This window comes from Strigops habroptila, chromosome 2, assembly GCF_004027225.2.
Source record: "Strigops habroptila isolate Jane chromosome 2, bStrHab1.2.pri, whole genome shotgun sequence".
NCBI classification, from domain to species: Eukaryota; Metazoa; Chordata; class Aves; order Psittaciformes; family Psittacidae; genus Strigops; species Strigops habroptila.
The window spans coordinates 121,946,588-121,964,989 of NC_044278.2; the positions used below are offsets into that span (position 1 = coordinate 121,946,588).

General features: G+C 46.8%; 1 protein-coding gene across 1 annotated transcript in view; it reads left to right on the top strand.

Moving 5' to 3' along the window:
• PGM2L1 (phosphoglucomutase 2 like 1) overlaps positions 1 to 18,402 on the top strand; it is a 45,108-nt gene that overhangs the window by 3,355 nt on the left and 23,351 nt on the right. The window contains exon 2 of the mRNA XM_030475825.1: positions 12,807 to 12,974. Within this exon, the coding sequence (XP_030331685.1) occupies positions 12,807 to 12,974 (168 nt within the window). The remainder of the gene's footprint in view (positions 1 to 12,806; positions 12,975 to 18,402) is intronic.

An 18,402-nucleotide genomic window follows, 5' to 3' on the forward strand; every position in this document is an offset into this window, starting at 1 on the left:
CCTGTCCAACCAGCTTCTCTTTTCCAGGCTGAAAAGTCCCCAAGATCCCCATCTACTTAATGAAAAACATGATCCCAAGGAAAGACCCACAGCTTTGACTGAGAGTCAGAATAACTAATGAGTGCTCTGTACTTTCCCTTAGTAAGTCCTCAGTGTGCAAAACTGGAGCCTAAGCTCAAGCTGTTGCCTGCTGGTTTATTCATTGTCCGTGTAGGATCACTGACAAGGCTCTGGTTGCCTTCGTGTGCTCAGTGCAGTGTAGCTTTGCCCATCTCCAGCAGAGATCTGGAGGGGTGTTTGTACACAAACTGTTCCTGAGCTGTGGTGGAGTGGATGGGGGAGAAGGGGGTGCTTTGTGGTTATCAAAGGCACTGTTAGGACATCACAAGGAGGGGGAAACTTGAATTAGTTCTCCAGGAGCTGTTTGTACAGGGCTCTTTCACTGTACTCTCACTTTACTAATTCATGGCCTCATTGTCAGTGCACAAGTACAGCATGAAGAGTTTCCTGCTTGTTGACAGCATGGCTTGGCTGGTCTTAGGGCTTTGTTTTGGAGTGCTCCCCAGTGTTCTTTTCATTCTCGTGACTTTTAAGATGGAAAAGTGGCTTTTAAGATGGATGTGACTTTAAAGAGGAAATGGACTTGGTAGTTAGAGACCAATAAGCTGCTCCTCTCATTCAATTTTCAATTTATTTATTTTTTCCTAAGACCTTTAAGTGAATTTTTAAGAATAAAAATGGGGAAATAAAGTTTAGGAATTGGCCATAAGTAAGAAGAGAAATTCATCAGAATGACACATATACATTGCAAGCTGTAATATTAAACCATGGAAGATAAAACTGGATTATTTAAGTAGCTGACTCTGGTAGACAGGGGCACAAACCCCATGTTGGTACAACCAGAATAGATACAACCATTTTGGGAAGCTCTGAAATAACACAAGTAATGTCCTTCAGTGCTGTTCTAAGACTTTAAACTATATAAAGGCCATTAGGATGGTGTTGAAATTTGTGCCTCACAGTGTTACTGTCTGCATTGATACATAAGCTGTATTGCTGTCTGTGTGTTGTCATAGAGGTGGGAAAGGGTATTGCTGTTCCGTGTGTGCAGACTTTTAACTATGAGAATCAGAAAGAAGACTTGAGCATTAAGACTTGCTTTGGATAACATGGAACTTCCCTGTGTTAGGTACCTCTGTGTTCATAAATGTAAGCGTTCTGTGGGATGTAGGATTTTTGTGGGGTTTTAATTGCTGGTCTGTACATATGTATGTGGTCTAATGACTTTAAGATGTTCTAATAAATGGGCTTATTCTGCATTAGATCACAGTGAGAGAATTGCAAAAGGAAGGTGGTCATAGAATAGTTAGGGTTGGAAAAGACCTGAAGATCATCCAGTTCTAACCCCCTGCCATGAGCAGAGATGCCTCACAACTAGACCATGTCACCCAAGGCTCTGTCCAACCTGGCCCTGAACACTGCCAGGGATGGGGCATTTACCACTTCTTTGGGCAACCTGTTCTAGGGCCTCAGCACCCTCACAGCGAAGAACTTCTTCCTTATATCCAACCTAAATCTCCCCTGTTTCAGTTTGAACCCATCACTCGTTGTCCTGTCGCTAGTCCCTGGGGACACCAGAACTGCTCAGTGCTCCAGGTGGGGTCTCACGAGAGCAGAGTCTCTCCCTCCCTCATTGCTGTACTTTCCCCTTGCTACCTGCCTCAGCTGGCACAGTATTCCTGTGGTTGTTTAGGGAATGGATACAGGGTGCTGGGGGGAGTGGATTTGTTATTGATCAGACTCAGTGCAGCTGCAGACTTGTTTTTCCTGTCACCAGAAAGGAGCCACCGCATCAGTGGGAGCAGTCTGGGAAGGTGAGAAGTGCCTCCTTCTGCAGCAGTGAGCTGTAAAGCAATACCACAACAAGTTTTAATCCAGTTTATTTAAAGAGACGTGCAGAAATGACTGGAAAGAAACACTTATGTGGGGGGTTTTGCTTCTTCTTTTGTACTGGGACAACATGAAGGAGGTGGCTTTGTCTGCTGGCCTGTGCCTGGGAGCCCTGCAGCACCCACCCAGGTTCCTCTGTACAGCTCTTGGATTTATTCACAGATACACTTTATATATGTGGATTTACATATATGTGTATATCACATGCATATATACACACACATTTAAAGATGCATAAATAGAAGGAAACAAGGACAGCAAGGAACAAGCCCAAAATGTTACATACTGTTGAACACCACAGTGATGTGACCTGCTTTGCCTGTGGCTTCTTGCTGTTCTGTACACTGATCCACTGAATTAAATCAGAGGAGTTTGAACTGTGCTGCTTGCTGCTCCTCTTGCCATTAGTGTTTGGTCTTTTCCAAGGTCTTTCTAAGCAGACAATTGCTAGGTCAGAGCTTTTTTTACCATTCTTCCTCACAGATACAGATTTCCAGGTTTTACTATTCCTGAAAAGCCGCTGTGATGTTCCTGTTCCCTTCTCTGAGGGAAGTAGCACATGAGCAGGGTGGTCTGTGCTTGCTTTCTGCAGCACAGTGTGGCTGTAGTCACCCTGCTCCTGGCTTCACACCTTCCAGAGTGGATGGTCACTATGAATCCTACATGGTGCTTGGCTGAGGCCCATCTGTGTGGTCCATGCAGCCCCCCTGCCTCAAGAGCTCCTTGCTCTTCTTAGTTCCAAGTGCTGGTGGGATGGTGGCTTCGGTAGTGTGAAGACTGAAGTCTTGTGCATATGGGTTGTATGACATATGTAGGAGGTGTAGGGCCTTTGGAGGCAGTATTGGAGGACTGGTTTTGGTGCATGGAGCAAAACTATTCCATGAGGCACTCCAAACAGAATGGATGTAGACTGTACCTAAAATGTTCTTTCAGCCTGGCTCCCTACCAGAAGCAGCCAACTGTTATGGAGGTGTTGTGGCTCACTGAGGGACCAGGATTTGGGAATGAAACAGAACAAGACAAACTTACATTGTAGATGTGTTCCCAGTGAGTTGGCAGAGACAAGGGATGTTACGTAGGGTGCCGTCTAGCTCTCCTGTGGAGCCAGGCTGAGAGAGCTGGGCTGGGGCAGCCTGGAGAAGAGAAGGCTCCTAAAGGGGAGCCCTTAGAGCAGCTCCAGTGCCTAAAGGGGCTCCAGGAAACCTGGAGAGGGGCTTTGGACAAGGGCCTGTAGGGACAGGCCAAGGGGAATGGCTTTAACCTGCCAGAGGGGAGATTGAGATGAGCTCTGAGGCAGAAGCTCTTCCCTGTGAGGGTGCTGAGGCGCTGGCACAGACTTTTCCCAGAGAAGCTGTGGCTGCCCCATCCCTGGCAGTGTTCAAGGCCAGGTTGGACACAGGGGCTTGGAGCAACCTGCTCTAGTGGAAGGTGTCCCTGCCTGGGGCAGGGGTTGGGACTGGAGGAGCTTTGAGGTCCCTTCCAACCCAAACCACTCCATGATTCTATGAAATGCAGCACCTACAGCTGTGTCTAGAGGCTGTGATTCACTCCATCACCATTCCTTCTCCCTCCACAGTAACTGGCCTGAGTAACTGCTTGCCTGCAGTTGCCCAACTGATTTTGATATTAAAATGTTGATGCAGTTGCTGACTATAAACAAATCATTTCTTGCTTAAGAAGAGGAAATGAGAACCTACAATTTCTAAGAGAAATTGTAGAACTTAATGCAAGTGTCACTGCTGGTCTTCAGTTGGGTATATAGGGATTAGCTATGCCATGGACAATGCTCTGTTACTCTTCATTGGGAATACCTACAAATAGATACTCTGATACGTTTGGATCTTAGGAACTGACCCTGATTTCATTTAGAAAAAAGCTTAAACGAATTGCTGACTAAAAACCCAAAGGCTGCTGTCAAGTTTGTTGAATTCTAAGCAAATTTGAGACCCTTTTACCCCCCTTCTTCCTGACTATGTGCAAAGTGTCTGCAAAGCAGAAAATGATTGCTATGAGAGTTGTCAACTGCTGCTTACTTTGACAGGATATTAGCTTTGAAACCCAACTCTCTGACTGTAAGTACATGTTATAAACATGTTTGGGAGTGAAATATCCAGTAAGGAATACTCAGCTAATGCCCTTGTCCTTTAATTCTCCAGTTGTTTCAGATTATGTATCCCAATAAACTACAAAAAAAGTCTAATCCTGTCTCAGCAGGTGACTGTGCAGAACATGGAAACTGAGGATGAAGCAGCATACCGCTGAATTTGGCAGAAAATATATGCATATATTTTAATTAAAGCTCAAGCCTGCCTTAAACATGTTGATGTTGCAGAGTCCTGACTGGTGCAGGATGTGACCCCACACTTCTGCCCTACATCTGATTGTGGCAGTAAATCTTTAGTTGCTTAAGGTCTATTTTGCATCCAGCCAGCTCATTCCCTTCCCTCTTCTTAAAAGCCGTTATAACCACTTTGAAGTTTAATGCCACAAGACCGCTTGTATGGGTTGTATGAAGTTCCTGACTGAGAACTAAAGTCAGAAACAACACAGGTAACTTGCAAAACCTTCCTATTTTATGAGCTTGTAGAACCAGCTCTCTAGAGATGGCATATATCTATATTAGTGTAATAATTATATAGGAAAAATAATGCAGAACTTATTTTCTGGTGCTCATGTAAGTGCAGAACTATAGCCAAACTCTTACCCATGCCTCAGCCTGTCTGTCTCTGTCCCAAATGTTTCTTCTCTGTGACCATGAAGCTGCAGTACTAAAGGGGAGGTTCTCCCCTTTTCTCTCCTCCCAGCTCCTCAGTAATGCAAACCCTGCTCTGTGAGAATGAGAGGACTCCCTGGATGTGCTTGAAACAGGATAGGAAAACATTGCCTGACCTCTGGTTGCTCTTTACTTCCCGCGTATCCAATGGCAAGCCTCAAAGCTATTAAAACATTAAGAATGCTTCCCAAATTTACATCTTAAAACGGCAGGGCACTCACATCATGTTTGTAGGTGCTGCCAGATAGGGAAGCAGATAGTTGAGGGCAGAGCTGCTCTTCCCAGGGGAAGCAGACAGGTCAGGGGATGGACATGAGGTTAAATTCAGTAAGGACGAGCTGCACTTGGGAAAGAGGAACTGCCTGTGGCTGTGTGAGCTGGGGCTGGGCTCTGCTGAAAAGCCCCTGGGAGTCTGTAGGCAGTGTGCTGAGCAGGAGCCAGCAGCCTTCCCTGACAGCAGAGGAGGCTGGCAGCATCCTGGGCCAGTGTGGGGAAGGAATGTCTCCTTTTGCTCAGCACTTGTTAGCCCACATCCAGATCTGTGTCTGGTTTTGCCATCTCCAGTACAAGATGGATATTGACAAACTGGTTAGAGGGGCTCCAAGATGGTCAGGGGCTGGAGCACTCACCCTCTAAGGTGAGACTGAGGGAAATGGTGCTGTCTTTCTGTCTCTGTGCTGGACCAAGGGGAGAGTCACAGTCAGAAACCTGCCTTTAGCCCCATCACCAGCCAAAGGCACCTCTTTCCTTCCCTGTCCCTTTTCTGGCCCCAGCAGTGTACGTTCAGGTAGTGCAAGCTGCTCCTTCCAGGGTCCTCCTGGCCACTGTCACCTTATCTGCTGCCTCCTTGCACCCTGCCCGCAGTGGCCAGGACCCCTTCCCCACCCAGCGCAGGAGGAACCATGTCTGTTGCCTCTTGATTGCTGCCTTGTCCAGCCTCCTGACCTCTGGGGGTGTATTTGCAGCTCCAAGGGCTGGGGCCCTGTGGTGTGGTGGCCACTTGTCAGATGTGTGGAAAGCTGTTTGGCTGTCAGCAGGGTATCCCTGTAGGATGTGGGTCTGTGTGTGGGTCTCACCGCTTCCTAGTGCGTGTTGGCAAGTGCAACCTAGCTGCTGGGTTATTACTTCCAGGAGCCCTTAGAGCAGCTCCAGTGCCTAAAGGGGCTCCAAGAAACCTGGAGAGGGGCTTTGGACAAGGGCCTGTAGGGACAGGCCAAGGGGAATGGCTTTAACCTGCCCGAGGGGAGATTGAGATGAGCTCTGAGGCAGAAGCTCTTCCCTGTGAGGGTGCTGAGGCGCTGGCACAGACTTTTCCCAGAGAAGCTGTGGCTGCCCCATCCCTGGCAGTGTTCAAGGCCAGGTTGGACACAGGGGCTTGGAGCAACCTGCTCTAGTGGACGGTGTCCCTGCCCGTGGCAGGGGTTGGAACTGGTTGAACTTTAAGGTCCCTTCAACCCAAAGCAGTCTGGGATTCTGTGGTACTCGCTGTTTGGCTTCACAGGGCCATGAAGGAAAACCCAGTACCTGGCAGTGAGCCCCTGAACTGTTTGGGATATCCCTACCAGATTACTCCTGGAGTGGCTGGGGGACCCTAGGGAAGACCACAAGTCACATTGGTGTGGTATGACTGCAGGTGCTGAGCTCACCTCGCACCCTCTGTGCCTCAGTATTGATGCTGCACTCGCTGGCACGGTGCTGGGCTCCCAATCCCTGTTCCCTGAGCTGCTCCACTGTCTGTGGGGGCTGTAGCTGCTCTTCCACAGAGCCTTGTTGGCCACCAGCACAGAGATCTGTCGTGTTTGGTGGGTGTTGAAATAAATGCTGTTTTCATATCATTGACATCCACACACTGCTTGACTGTAGGCGAAGCACTAAATTCTGTGGGCTCTTCAAATCTCTAAATCCATGAGAAGAATTTGAATTGCTTTGTCAGAGCCCTTGGGGTTCCAGGATATCTTAGAGCGCTGCTTTTATTGAGGAACTGCTATTTTTGTATCAAAGAGCCTTGGTTTTCTGCTTAAGACAGGGAGTTTTAGACAGTTTTGTGTTGTTTTTTGTTAAGGGTATTAAATATACTGTCCAAACACTGCAGTTGATAATCTCTAAGGAGCTTCTCTTTTGCTTACTCTAGGGTTCTGTGTTGTGATTAGCAGAGCTTCCTGATGTACTAATCCAGGCAATGGTTAAGAGCAGGCACTTGAGTTGTCCTGAGTTTGTGTTTCAAAGCTAATTGAGTGTGGTGCTTATACCACGCTGCTGCCTCACCTGGCTTAGCATCACAGAGTGGTTTGGGTTGGAAAGGAGCCTAAGATCATCCAGTTCCAACCCCTGCCACGGACAGGGACACCTTCCACTAGAGCAGGTTGCTCCAAGCCCCTGTGTCCAACCTGGCCTTGAACACTGCCAGGGATGGGGCATTTACCACTTCTTTGGGCTTCAGAAGCTTGACAAATTCTTTGCTAAGCAGTGATCTGTCACAGTTATTTGTGAATACATCAATCCTTAAAGCTGCTGGTAAGTCTCTTGCCTCAACATCATTTAATTGCATTGGATTGATGACATTTCCTTGCAATTTGGAAATACAGTGGGGTGCTGTGTAGTTTGACTCATCTGATGCACCCTTAGTGCTTCTTGCTTCACTTAACTGGGAAGTTGGTGTTGGAGAGAGTGACTGTGCAGGGATACTAATGGCTACTAAAAATATGCTTTGCGTAAAGATGTACTAGACTTTCTTCTTTGTAACCCCAGTTTCTAAGGTTGTTCTGTTGCATGTTTAATGCATTACATCTTATCACTTCTTATAACTACCTGAAAGGAGGTTGTAGCAAGATGGGAGTCAGTCTCTTCTCCCAAGGAACAAGGGATGGGACAAGAGGAAAGGGCCTCAAGCTGCCCCAGGGCAGGTTTAGATGGAGCTGAGGAACAATTCCTTCCCCAGAGGGTGCTCAGGCATTGGAACAGGCTGCCCAGGGCAGGGCTGGAGTCACCGGCCCTGCAAGTGTTCACCCCCCATGTAGCCGAGGCCTCAGTGCCATGGGTTAGTGGTGGCCTTGGCAGTGCTGGGGTAAACAGTTGGATTTGATGATCCTAAGGGTCTTTTCCAGGGTTAAATGTCAGCAGTGGAAGCTGTCGTTATTGTTTAGCCTTACCTGAGTTTTTAAAGTCTCAGTTTAGTTGGTGAATGGTGTTCATACCCAAGCAGTGTGCTGCAAGAAGCTAAACTGATCCATAGGTTTTGAAGCTTTGAAGCTCCAACTTGGAGAGAGAAAAAAGGAAAAGCAGGAAGCCATGAAAAGCAGTGAGTGCTGTGCCACAGTGTGGGAACAGTCTTGAGATCAGTCTTCTAAAGCTGTTGAAAGCGTAACCCAGAGCATGAGACTGATCATCACCACATCTGAATTTACTCCAAGGATTGAAGATTCCTTCTTTCTTTTGCCAAGGAGTTTCAGGTCATCTGTGGGAAGCTTTGAGACTTTCTTCTTTAACTTGGAACTTTGTTTTTTCCTTCTTTTTTTCCTTTCTTCTTTCCTGATGAAAGGAAATTTTAGTTCAACAAGTGCAACCTGAGCAAATTAAATCATAGAATCCCAGACTGGTTTGGGTTGAAGGGACCTTAAAGCTCATCCAGTTCCAACCCCTGCCCCAGGCAGGGACACCTTCCACTAGAGCAGGTTGCTCCAAGCCCCTGTGTCCAACCTGGCCTTGAACACTGCCAGGGATGGGGCAGCCACAGCTTCTCTGGGAAAAGTCTGTGCCAGCGCCTCAGCACCCTCACAGGGAAGAGCTTCTGCCTTAGATCTAACCTGAACTTCCCCTGTTTCAGTTTGAACCCATCACCCCTTGTCCTATCACTCCAGTCCCTGATGAAGGTCCCTCTCCAGCATCCTTTTAGCCGCCTTCAGACACTGGAAGCTGCTCTGAAGTCTCCACGTAGCAAATTAAATGCTATTTGGATGTTCTTTTGGCTGATTTTCTCCCCTTTGGAAATAAATAAGGTGGCTTTAATCAAAAATGCATGTTGATCTATTTGTAAAATAAATGTTTGAGGAAACCCTTGCCTCACTCCTGCAGAACTCCAGAGCATGAACTCTAATGTGCTACACGTTACTCTGTGTTTGCAGGCAAGCAATGCAGCGTATCCTACAAAGCCATTAAAGATGTTGGGTAATTTAATAGCCCTTATTTTAAAGCAAAACAATATATTGAATTATGATAGTGTGAAATGAGGTTTTCATGTCCTTTTGCCTCCGCTTCTCCTCGCATTAGTCATTTGTTTTCTGGTTGGCTGCTTCTGAACACTGAAAGAGAAGCTTTTACTTCTGGGATTGAGTATTTGTTGTGCCCTGTTGCTTTTGTTTCATTATGATTCTATGATTTTAGATCTTTTTCTAGCAGGGTTGTGACTAATGGCTTTGGGTGCAGAGACATCTGAAACCTGAACAATCACGGCTTGCTTTTGATTTTCTTTTAAATCCCCATGTCTCCTCATGTTGGTGCTCAAGGTCTGTTATCAGGCTCTTATCAGGAGGTAGTTTGAGTTTTACCGAGTATTCTTTTCCTAATCCAAGTGTGCAGCTCTCCTCACTGTGTTTTTGCAGCATTTTCCCATTCCTCCCACAGAATCTCCCTGTTTCCAGTGCTGCAGAGGCTGCCCTGGGGCAGGCAGTGCCTGAGCTGGAGCTGGCTGACCTCTATTTTAAATGTCAGAGTGCTCCACCTTTGCCATTCACATTCCATTTGCCTTTTTAACCTTTCCTTGGGACCCTGCTTGAAGCAACACTGGTTTAGAGAAGCACTTGTGCAGCTTGTACTATTACACAACTGGAGTCGCTGGTTTGTACAGTTGTGTATTGATTGTCTTCTACATCCCCTGTGTTGTCAGCAAGCCTGGCTGGCTTGTGCTGTGTTTATAGGATCTGTGACGTGTCTTGTCTAAACTGGATGGCAGTAGACAGTTTCTTGATAGCCAAATGAATTCATAGAGCCTTCAGAATCCCTGTCTGTAAAATATAGAATCATGGAATCAACCAGGTTGGAAAAGAGCTTTAAGCTCATCCAGCCCAACCGCTCCCCAGCAGTGCCAAGGCCACCACTAACCCATGGCACTGAGGCCTCGGCTCCACGGGGTGTGAACACTTGCAGGGCCGGTGACTCCAGCCCTGCCCTGGGCAGCCTGTTCCAATGCCTGAGCACCCTCTGGGGAAGGAATTGTTCCTCAGCTCCATCTAAACCTGCCCTGGGGCAGCTTGAGGCCGTTTCCTCTTGTCCCATCCCTTGTTCCTTGGGAGCAGAGCCCAGCCCCCTCCTGGCTCCATCCTCCTGTCAGGCAGTTGCAGAGAGCGAGAAGGTCCCCCCTGAGCCTTCTCTTCTCCAGACTAAACCCCCCCAGGTCCCTCAGCCGTTCCTCATCACACTTGTGCTCCAGGCCCTGCACCAGCTCCATTGCCCTTTTAATATGAATCCTTACTTACTTGCGTAAGTAAGGATTCAAAACAGCGTCCTGTGGGTGAATGACTCCCTGTTAGTATGTCTTGTAAAAGGACACACATCCATGCTATTCTGTCACTGTTCTCCTTGTCAACCTGGACTCGCCTTCTCTCACTGTCCCCCACATCTTCCCCAAGCATGTCCAGGATAGTGCTGTAGGTATTACCATGACTATCTTAATTCTAATCATCATAGGTAATAGTAAAGTTTCCCTATTTTGTCCCATTGTTTCCTAGCCTCAATATTAGCTGAATAACTGGGAATCATAGAGTCACAGGCTGGTTTCAGTTGAAAGGGAGCTCAAAGCTCCTCCAGCTCCAACCCCTGCCCCGGGCAGGGACACCTTCCACGAGAGCAGGTTGCTCCAAGCCCCTGTGTCCAACCTGGCCTTGAACACTGCCAGGGATGGGGCAGCCACAGCTTCTCTGGGAAAAGTCTGTGCCAGCGCCTCAGCACCCTCCCAGGGAAGAGCTTCTGCCTCAGAGCTCATCACTAGTGTGTGTGTATGTGCAGTCTGCACACTGGGAAGTTCATATCTTTGACAGTGATGTGAATGCAGGAAAATACTGATAATCGTAGTCTCTGTCCTGCTGCAGAACATACTGTGTGCTGCATAGGAGTGACATTAAAACACAGGGTTGTAGTATTTCCTACCTTAAGGTAAGTACTTGAATTAAGCCTTTCAGACATGTGTATAATCACCCCCTCAGCTGAATTATGCATGAGAGTAAATGTGTTCTCTGTGCATGGAAATGACAAACATTGCATTTCTGAAAGAATCTAAGTGACTCTAAAACGGAGTGGGTTTGGGGTCACAAGAATTGCTTAATACTGTTCTCTTTAGCCAAACGTTTTCCTTGTCAGGTGGCCATTCATTTTAGTCATGGGTTTTAGATGATAAAGATGTGGGATGACAACAGTGTTCTGTCCTGACTTGTCCAGTGTTCCTGTCCCTTTTGCTGTACAAAGAACTCTCCTGTGCAGTAAAGGATCTCCCTGTGTAGGCGATCCTGTTATCGCCCTTGCATCTTTGTCCGGCTTCCTGCCATGGTTGCACTGTCCTTATGCCTTTTTCTTGGCATCTGCTGACAGTTGCTGTCGGGGTGCTGGACTAACCAGCCTTTGGTCTGAGCTGGTACAGCCTCTTTCAGCATGTCCCCGCCACGATACCCACTGTACAAGCATCAGCATGGAGCTTTTGGCTGCCATAAGCTAAGCAAGTGTAGGTGAGTAGGTGTAAGAGCCACTAACAGTGATACCAGAAAGGGAGAGTGTCTCTGAGGCTTCCATATGAACCATGAGACCGTCAATATTTGACTTCTTCAGAAGGATAAATCCAAGGACTACTTTGGAGAGTTCTTTGTTTAGTTGCTGTATCATGGACTGCGTGTAAAATGGATTCTTTCTGAACTTAGAAGTAATTAGAAAGGTTTGGTTTAATTCTCTGGGTTTTACTCAAAACTCTTGAGGGCCTCTTAAATAAAGTTAAAAATCTTAAGTTTGGAGGGTTGTGAAGGTGGCTTTTACGATGGTGAATGTGATACTTACCTTCAGAGTAGTAGTTACTACTATTTTTTCCCCAACCTGTTTATATCCAGTGTATATACTGAGCAGGGCAAGTGTCCAAACTGGGTGTTCCTCTCTGTGAGAAGAGCCTAGACATCTTTATTTGACAGCAGCGATCAGTAGGAGCTTTCACTCTCTTGTACTCACCTCCCTGACAATTGATGTAATTTGAAAAGACAAGCTTTATTTCTGGTTTTACAATGTCAGCTTGCTCTTACTGTGCCTGTTGACAGACCTCTCCTGCAGCTGGGAAGGAAGGAAATGCTGCTTTGAAGTCAGGATTTTTGTGTAGCTTCCAGCAGCACAGAATGAACTGGTGGGACCTGCCTTGGGATAAACCTCTTCTTCAGAAGTGGGAAGTGCTCCCCACTTCCAGGTTTCATGTAGCTGGAAGGTGTTTTAGCAACTGGGCAAACACATCAGCATGTCAGTGCAGCAAGAGCTCTTGAGTCTCTTATAAATAAGGATGAGGCTGAGAACATTGGGGCTGTTCAGCCTGGAGAAGAGAAGCTGCGTGGAGACCTCAGAGCAGCTTCCAGTGTCTGAAGGGGGCTCCAAGGATGCTGGGGAGGGACCTTCATCAGGGACTGGAGTGATAGGACAAGGGGTGATGGGTTCAAACTGAAACAGGGGAAGTTCAGGTTGGATGTAAGGCAGAAGCTCTTCCCTGTGAGGGTGCTGAGGCGCTGGCACAGACTTTTCCCAGAGAAGCTGTGGCTGCCCCATCCCTGGCAGTGTTCAAGGCCAGGTTGGACACAGGGGCTTGGAGCAACCTGCTCTAGTGAAAGGTGTCCCTGCCCGTGGCAGGGGGTTGGAGCTGAATGATCTTAAGGTCCTTTCCAACCCAAACTATTCTGTGATTGTATGATAGAAATGAAAGCTACAACGAAGGTGGGTTTGTGCAGACAAGCATTTAAAGCATAGGAAGAACTCGCTGTGCTGCAGAACTAGGAATGATTTAACCCCACTGAACATATGGTTCACATCCTCATTTCAAGAACTAAATGAAAGCCTTCATCTTCCTTTTCAGAACCAAAAAACAAAAGAACAGATTGAAAGCTTGTTACAGAATGGAAAGCACAAAGAGCTGCGGGATCGCCTCTGCTGCAGGCTCACCTTTGGGACCGCCGGGCTCCGCTCTGCCATGGGAGCTGGCTTCTGCTACATTAATGATCTTACAGTGATCCAGTCCACACAGGTAAGCTGAGTAGCTGTGTAGGAGAGGACTGAATGGGCTCACAGTGTTTGGGGCATGTAGTGTACTGCTGAAACACAAGCTGAGGGTGAAACATAGCAGGCATTCAGTAGAAGAGTGATAGCACCAAGTGATTAGCGCTGAAAGAAAACAGCTTGAACAGGTTTAACTGGGCACATGAGGCAGAATATAATCACTTCCACTGGGATTTGGCCAGTAGAATGGCCAATTATACTTTTTTTATGGCCTATTATACTGCTTTGTAGTTGGAAATGAGTGGCTGTCATAAGAACTTAGAGTATTTGTCAGAAACTAAACAAAAACCCATCAAGAAAACCCAAAAGCAAACCCAGCCCCAAGTAAACAAGCCTTTTCTTTCACTTTTAGCCAAAGCTATTTATAACTATATGAAAAAATCAGGTTTTTTGCCAAGAAAATGAACAGGAAGCAAGATGAAAAAGCAAATGTAAACTCCCTGTGAAGAACATGGGTAAATTGTTTAACTTCAGGCAATTCTCCCCATTACATGGGTTGTGTTACCTACAACAGGATGGGAGAGTTGTAAATACTGGGGTTAAGGGCAGTGGCATTACTGTAGCACTCTCTGTGGCTCTTGGCACTTCTTAAAGTAGAGATGCAAGAAAGTAATTTGAGATAGGAATTTAAACTCTCCAACAGCAAACCTTATGTTACATATTGTATCGGAGAGAGCTGGTTCATGGTTTATCTATGATTTAATATCTCCATATGTGGGTTAGAGACATCACCATAGAATTATTTGCTAAGGAAAACATTGTAAATGGATGTTGATATCTTTGAGGACTAGTTCTTTGAAGTTTGGAGTAGAGTGTTATGGGATGGACTTCCTGGTTTGAATACAGACAGGGAAATCTTGGAACTTAGATGTGACTGTCATTTTGATAGTCATCTATTAGTGGTGTTGGAAAGGTTTGATGGGATGGGTGTGGGTAAAAGCTTTGGCCAGAGAGACTTTAGTCCCAGTTTCCTCTACCAGAGGGTGGGCTCTGCTTGGTGGTGGTGCTGGATGTACATCTAGAAAGACACAAAAGCTGGTAGGGGGAACTTGAGGAGCTGGAGAGAGGCTGCCATGGGGTCATGAATGGTACCAGTGCTGTGGTGGGGGAGACTGGTGGCAGAGACTCCTTGCTTCTGGCACATCTTTTCCTTAAACCATGTTATAGGTTCTTTCAGTTGGTGGTTTAAATTGATGAACAACCAGAAATACAATATTCTGGACTTGTTTCTTCAGTACCTTCTACCCTCATTGTTTTCCTCTCTTGATTTTGGTCTTGCATGCCAGAAGAGGGCTGGAAAATGATCAGACCCTTCTCCATGTCCCTCCCTGCTTCTCCTTCAAGCAATGTTAATGAGTTATGTGTGTGTTGATGCTCTGAATATATCAACCTATTGATTAATATAAGGCTTCATGGTCTCTGCTTTTCTTTGGAGCACTGTTCTGTCCAAGGGCAGATGATATATTCTTCCTCAAAGGTCCCCAGTTGTCTCATTTCTTTCCCCACCTTTTCAGTAAACACCTTTGGAAGGAACACTTGATGTTGATTTAGTTTTTGGTCAAAAATGGTCCATGCTCCTTTTCTATATAGCTGTCTCATAGTGGATGTGTTCTTACGTTTGCTTATTATACAGTACCAGCCTGTTCTCAGTTGATGTGTTCCTCTATTAGTTTTTCCTCAGAACAAATAGATTAAATACTCTGAACTTTATCAAAGTAAATTCAGAGTACATTTGAAATTGATGTGATATTGTCCAGACCCTGAGCATTTGAAAGAAGAGTCTGAATTTGAACATTGATTTATCTAGGGGTCTAGTTCTGTTAAACTATCACTCCTGACTGTGATGGGTGTTCTTGCACATACTTTATTATGGTAAATATTAAGCAAAAAGCATTCAGATTCTTAATCTGTAAAATACAGCTTTGTCTCACCACAGTGAAGGTGGTGGGAGGCAAACAGACAAGTGTCGAATCCTTTGAAGATGAATAGCATGAGTCAGAAAATGGATGTTCTGTAGTTCCTTATGAGCATACAAAAAACAAATGGCTTTATATTGTGTATATGGAATATAGTTAAACATATCTGTTCCCACCTTTAGTGTTCATAGAATCATGGAATGTTTTGGATTGGAAGGGACCTTAAAGCTCCTCCAGCTCCAACCCCTGCCCCGGGCAGGGACACCTTCCACTAGAGCAGGTTGCTCCAAGCCCCTGTGTCCAACCTGGCCTTGAACACTGCCAGGGATGGGGCAGCCACAGCTTCTCTGGGAAAAGTCTGTGCCAGCGCCTCAGCACCCTCACAGGGAAGAGCTTCTGCCTCAGAGCTCATCTCAATCTCCCCTCTGGCAGGTTAAAGCCATTCCCCTTGGCCTGTCCCTACAGGCCCTTGTCCAAAGCCCCTCTCCAGGTTTCCTGGAGCCCCTTTAGGCACTGGAGCTGCTCTAAGGTCTCCCCTTCAGGAGCCTTCTCTTCTCCAGGCTGCCCCAGCCCAGCTCTCTCAGCCTGGCTCCAGAGCAGAGCTGCTCCAGCCCTCGCAGCAGCTCCGGGGCCTCCTCTGGCCTCGCTCCAGCAGCTCCACGTCCCTCTTGTGCTGCTGCCTCAGAGCTGGATCAGGACTGCAGGGGGGGTCTCCCCAGAGCGCAGCAGAGGGGCAGGATCCCCTCCCTGACCTGCTGCTCACGCTCCTTTGGATGCAGCCATGCAGAAGAATATCTTGATAACACAGAGGAAGTAAATAAGTCACTTCTTGGCCTGTGGAGGCTGAACTGGAGTTGCTCGTGCTCTGAGCTCCTGGACGTTGTTTGTTGCCTTTGTTTCCAATCTCATGGAAGTGTGACTGAACTTGGGTTGCCCAACTGAAGCACATTCTTGGCAGAAAGGGAAAGGTTCATTTTGGTCAGCAGGGAATGTGTTTGCGAGTTCAGTTTCATGGGCAATACTGGTTTCTGAAAGGAGCAAACTGGGCCAAATTCCTTTGCTCCCTCTCTCAAGCTTCTATTTTTGGTTGTTCATCAAAGTCAAGTCTGGGAAGCGGATGAAAACATGTTTCTGAAGTCCAGTGCATCAGATTTAATCTCTTTGTTTGGGTACTCTTGCTTCAGAAGCTGATGACATTAACAGTTTGGCTGAATCTCGTGTGAAAATGAGCAACTCTTTCTCATTTTGTCCTTACCTATTCCAGGAATGAATAGCTGGTTAAAAAAGTAGACTTCAATGAAATTAAAGTATTCGCTTCAATGAAAATAAACCTTTGTTCAGTTGCATGCTTAAGCACATGCTGTGTTCTTGCATGATTATACTGATGTCAGGAAAAGTGAGATCCAGAAAGGTACAGGATATCCAGGAGTTGCTTTTGACTCTTCTGAAGGTTGTAGGGATGTAACCTACACATAAAGCCTTGATTCTCCTGCTCACGTATTGCTTCTGCCCCACTGAACTAACTGCTTCTCTTAGTGAGTAACCTGTCACCGACCTCCCCAGTGACAAACCCAGTCATCTGTGCATCATTGCTGTGAGTTTCTTGTTGCTGTATAAGCAAAGCTAAAGAGAAGAGTTGAAAGATTTAAATACTGGACTTCATAAAGCTGTTACTGTGTGTCTTGATTTCGTCAACCGCAAATCTTTCTATCCTGTTACTGATACCATTGCTTTCCCCTCACTTCTCTTTTGAAATGGCTCCTAAGGGATTGGACATGCAAGAGGATTATTTAGAACGTGCCTGGAGAAGCAGACTAGATGTGTTTGTGAATCTTGTATAGGGAAATCATAGAATTACAGAACAAATCAGAATCAGCCGGGTTGGAAAAGACCTTTAAGCTCATCCAGTCCAACCGCTCCCCAGCAGTGCCAAGGCCAGCACTAACCCATGGCACTGAGGCCTCGGCTACACGGGGTGTGAACACTTGCAGGGCCGGTGACTCCAGCCCTGCCCTGGGCAGCCTGTTCCAATGCCTGAGCACCCTCTGGGGAAGGAATTGTTCCTCAGCTCCATCTAAACCTGCCCTGGGGCAGCTTGAGGCCGTTTCCTCTTGTCCCATCCCTTGTTCCTTGGGAGCAGAGACCAGCCCCCTCCTGGCTCCATCCTCCTGTCAGGCAGTTGCACGGAGCGATAAGGTCCCCCCTGAGCCTTCTCTTCTCCAGACTAAACCCCCCAGGTCCCTCAGCCGTTCCTCATCATCATCTCTTGATAGGAAATCTACTGTTCATCTCTTTACATGTTAATCAGTGTGTTCAAGTCAAACTTGATCAAGTTTTCCCCATTCCTCTGTCTCTTGTCTCTTTATGATTGTGAATGAAAGTTCTTTGTAGGTTGTCAGGGCAGAGTGAATGTGTTTGTGTATCAACACATTTCAGTTCAGTGTGAAGGTGACTTCAGCTGCTCATTCTGCACTGGCATTTTCCAGTTCTGCCCATATGCAAGGATTTGTATTGATTTTAAAGTTTTTCTCTCTCTGAATCCCTCTACAGACATCTGCAGCTGACATAATTCTCCAGAGAGATGCCAGTATCCAATTCTTCATGCTTTGAAGCACGTTCTGTGGTGGAAAGGGCAAGAACCACTAAATAAATTGAGCTCATTGAATTTCATGAGGAGTCAGTCTGGCTTTCCACTTCAGAGATTGCTTATTGGTGATCACAGCATCATGGAATGGTTTGGGTTGGAAGGGACTTCAAAGCTCCTCCAGCTCCAACCCCTGCCACGGGCAGGGACACCTTCCACTAGAGCAGGTTGCTCCAAGCCCCTGTGTCCAACCTGGCCTTGGACACTGCCAGGGATGGGGCAGCCACAGCTCCTCTGGGAAAAGTCTGTGCCAGCGCCTCAGCACCCTCACAGGGAAGAGCTTCTGCCTCAGAGCTCATCTCAATCTCCCCTCTGGCAGGTTAAAGCCATTCCCCTTGGCCTGTCCCTACATCCCTTGTCCAAAGCCCCTCTCCAGGTTTCCTGGAGCCCCTTTAGGCACTGGAGCTGCTCTAAGGTGTCCCCTTCAGGAGCCTTCTCTTGTCCAGGCTGCCCCAGCCCAGCTCTCTCAGCCTGGCTCCACAGGAGAGTCAGATCCAGATGAGAACATCGCACTTAACCTTGGGGGAAATCTCTTTAATTCTACTACAGAACACACCTTCATTCTATCAAGAGGAAACTCCTACCCTCGCAAGAGGTGGCTGTTTTAGGATACTCTTGGCTGTGGTACATTCAAAGCACTGTGTTTGTGTTAGGGCTGTGTTCTGGTTGTAGTGAACTGTAGCCTCTGGAAGCTTCCATTAGCAACAGCGCTTCCATCTTTTGGTCTAAAACTGCAGACCCATCTTGGGTTGTGTCTGTGATGGATCTCCAGGGATTCTAACTGGGAAACTAATGGATGTGAAGGCCACAGGAAAGGTGAAGCCAGAACATCATGT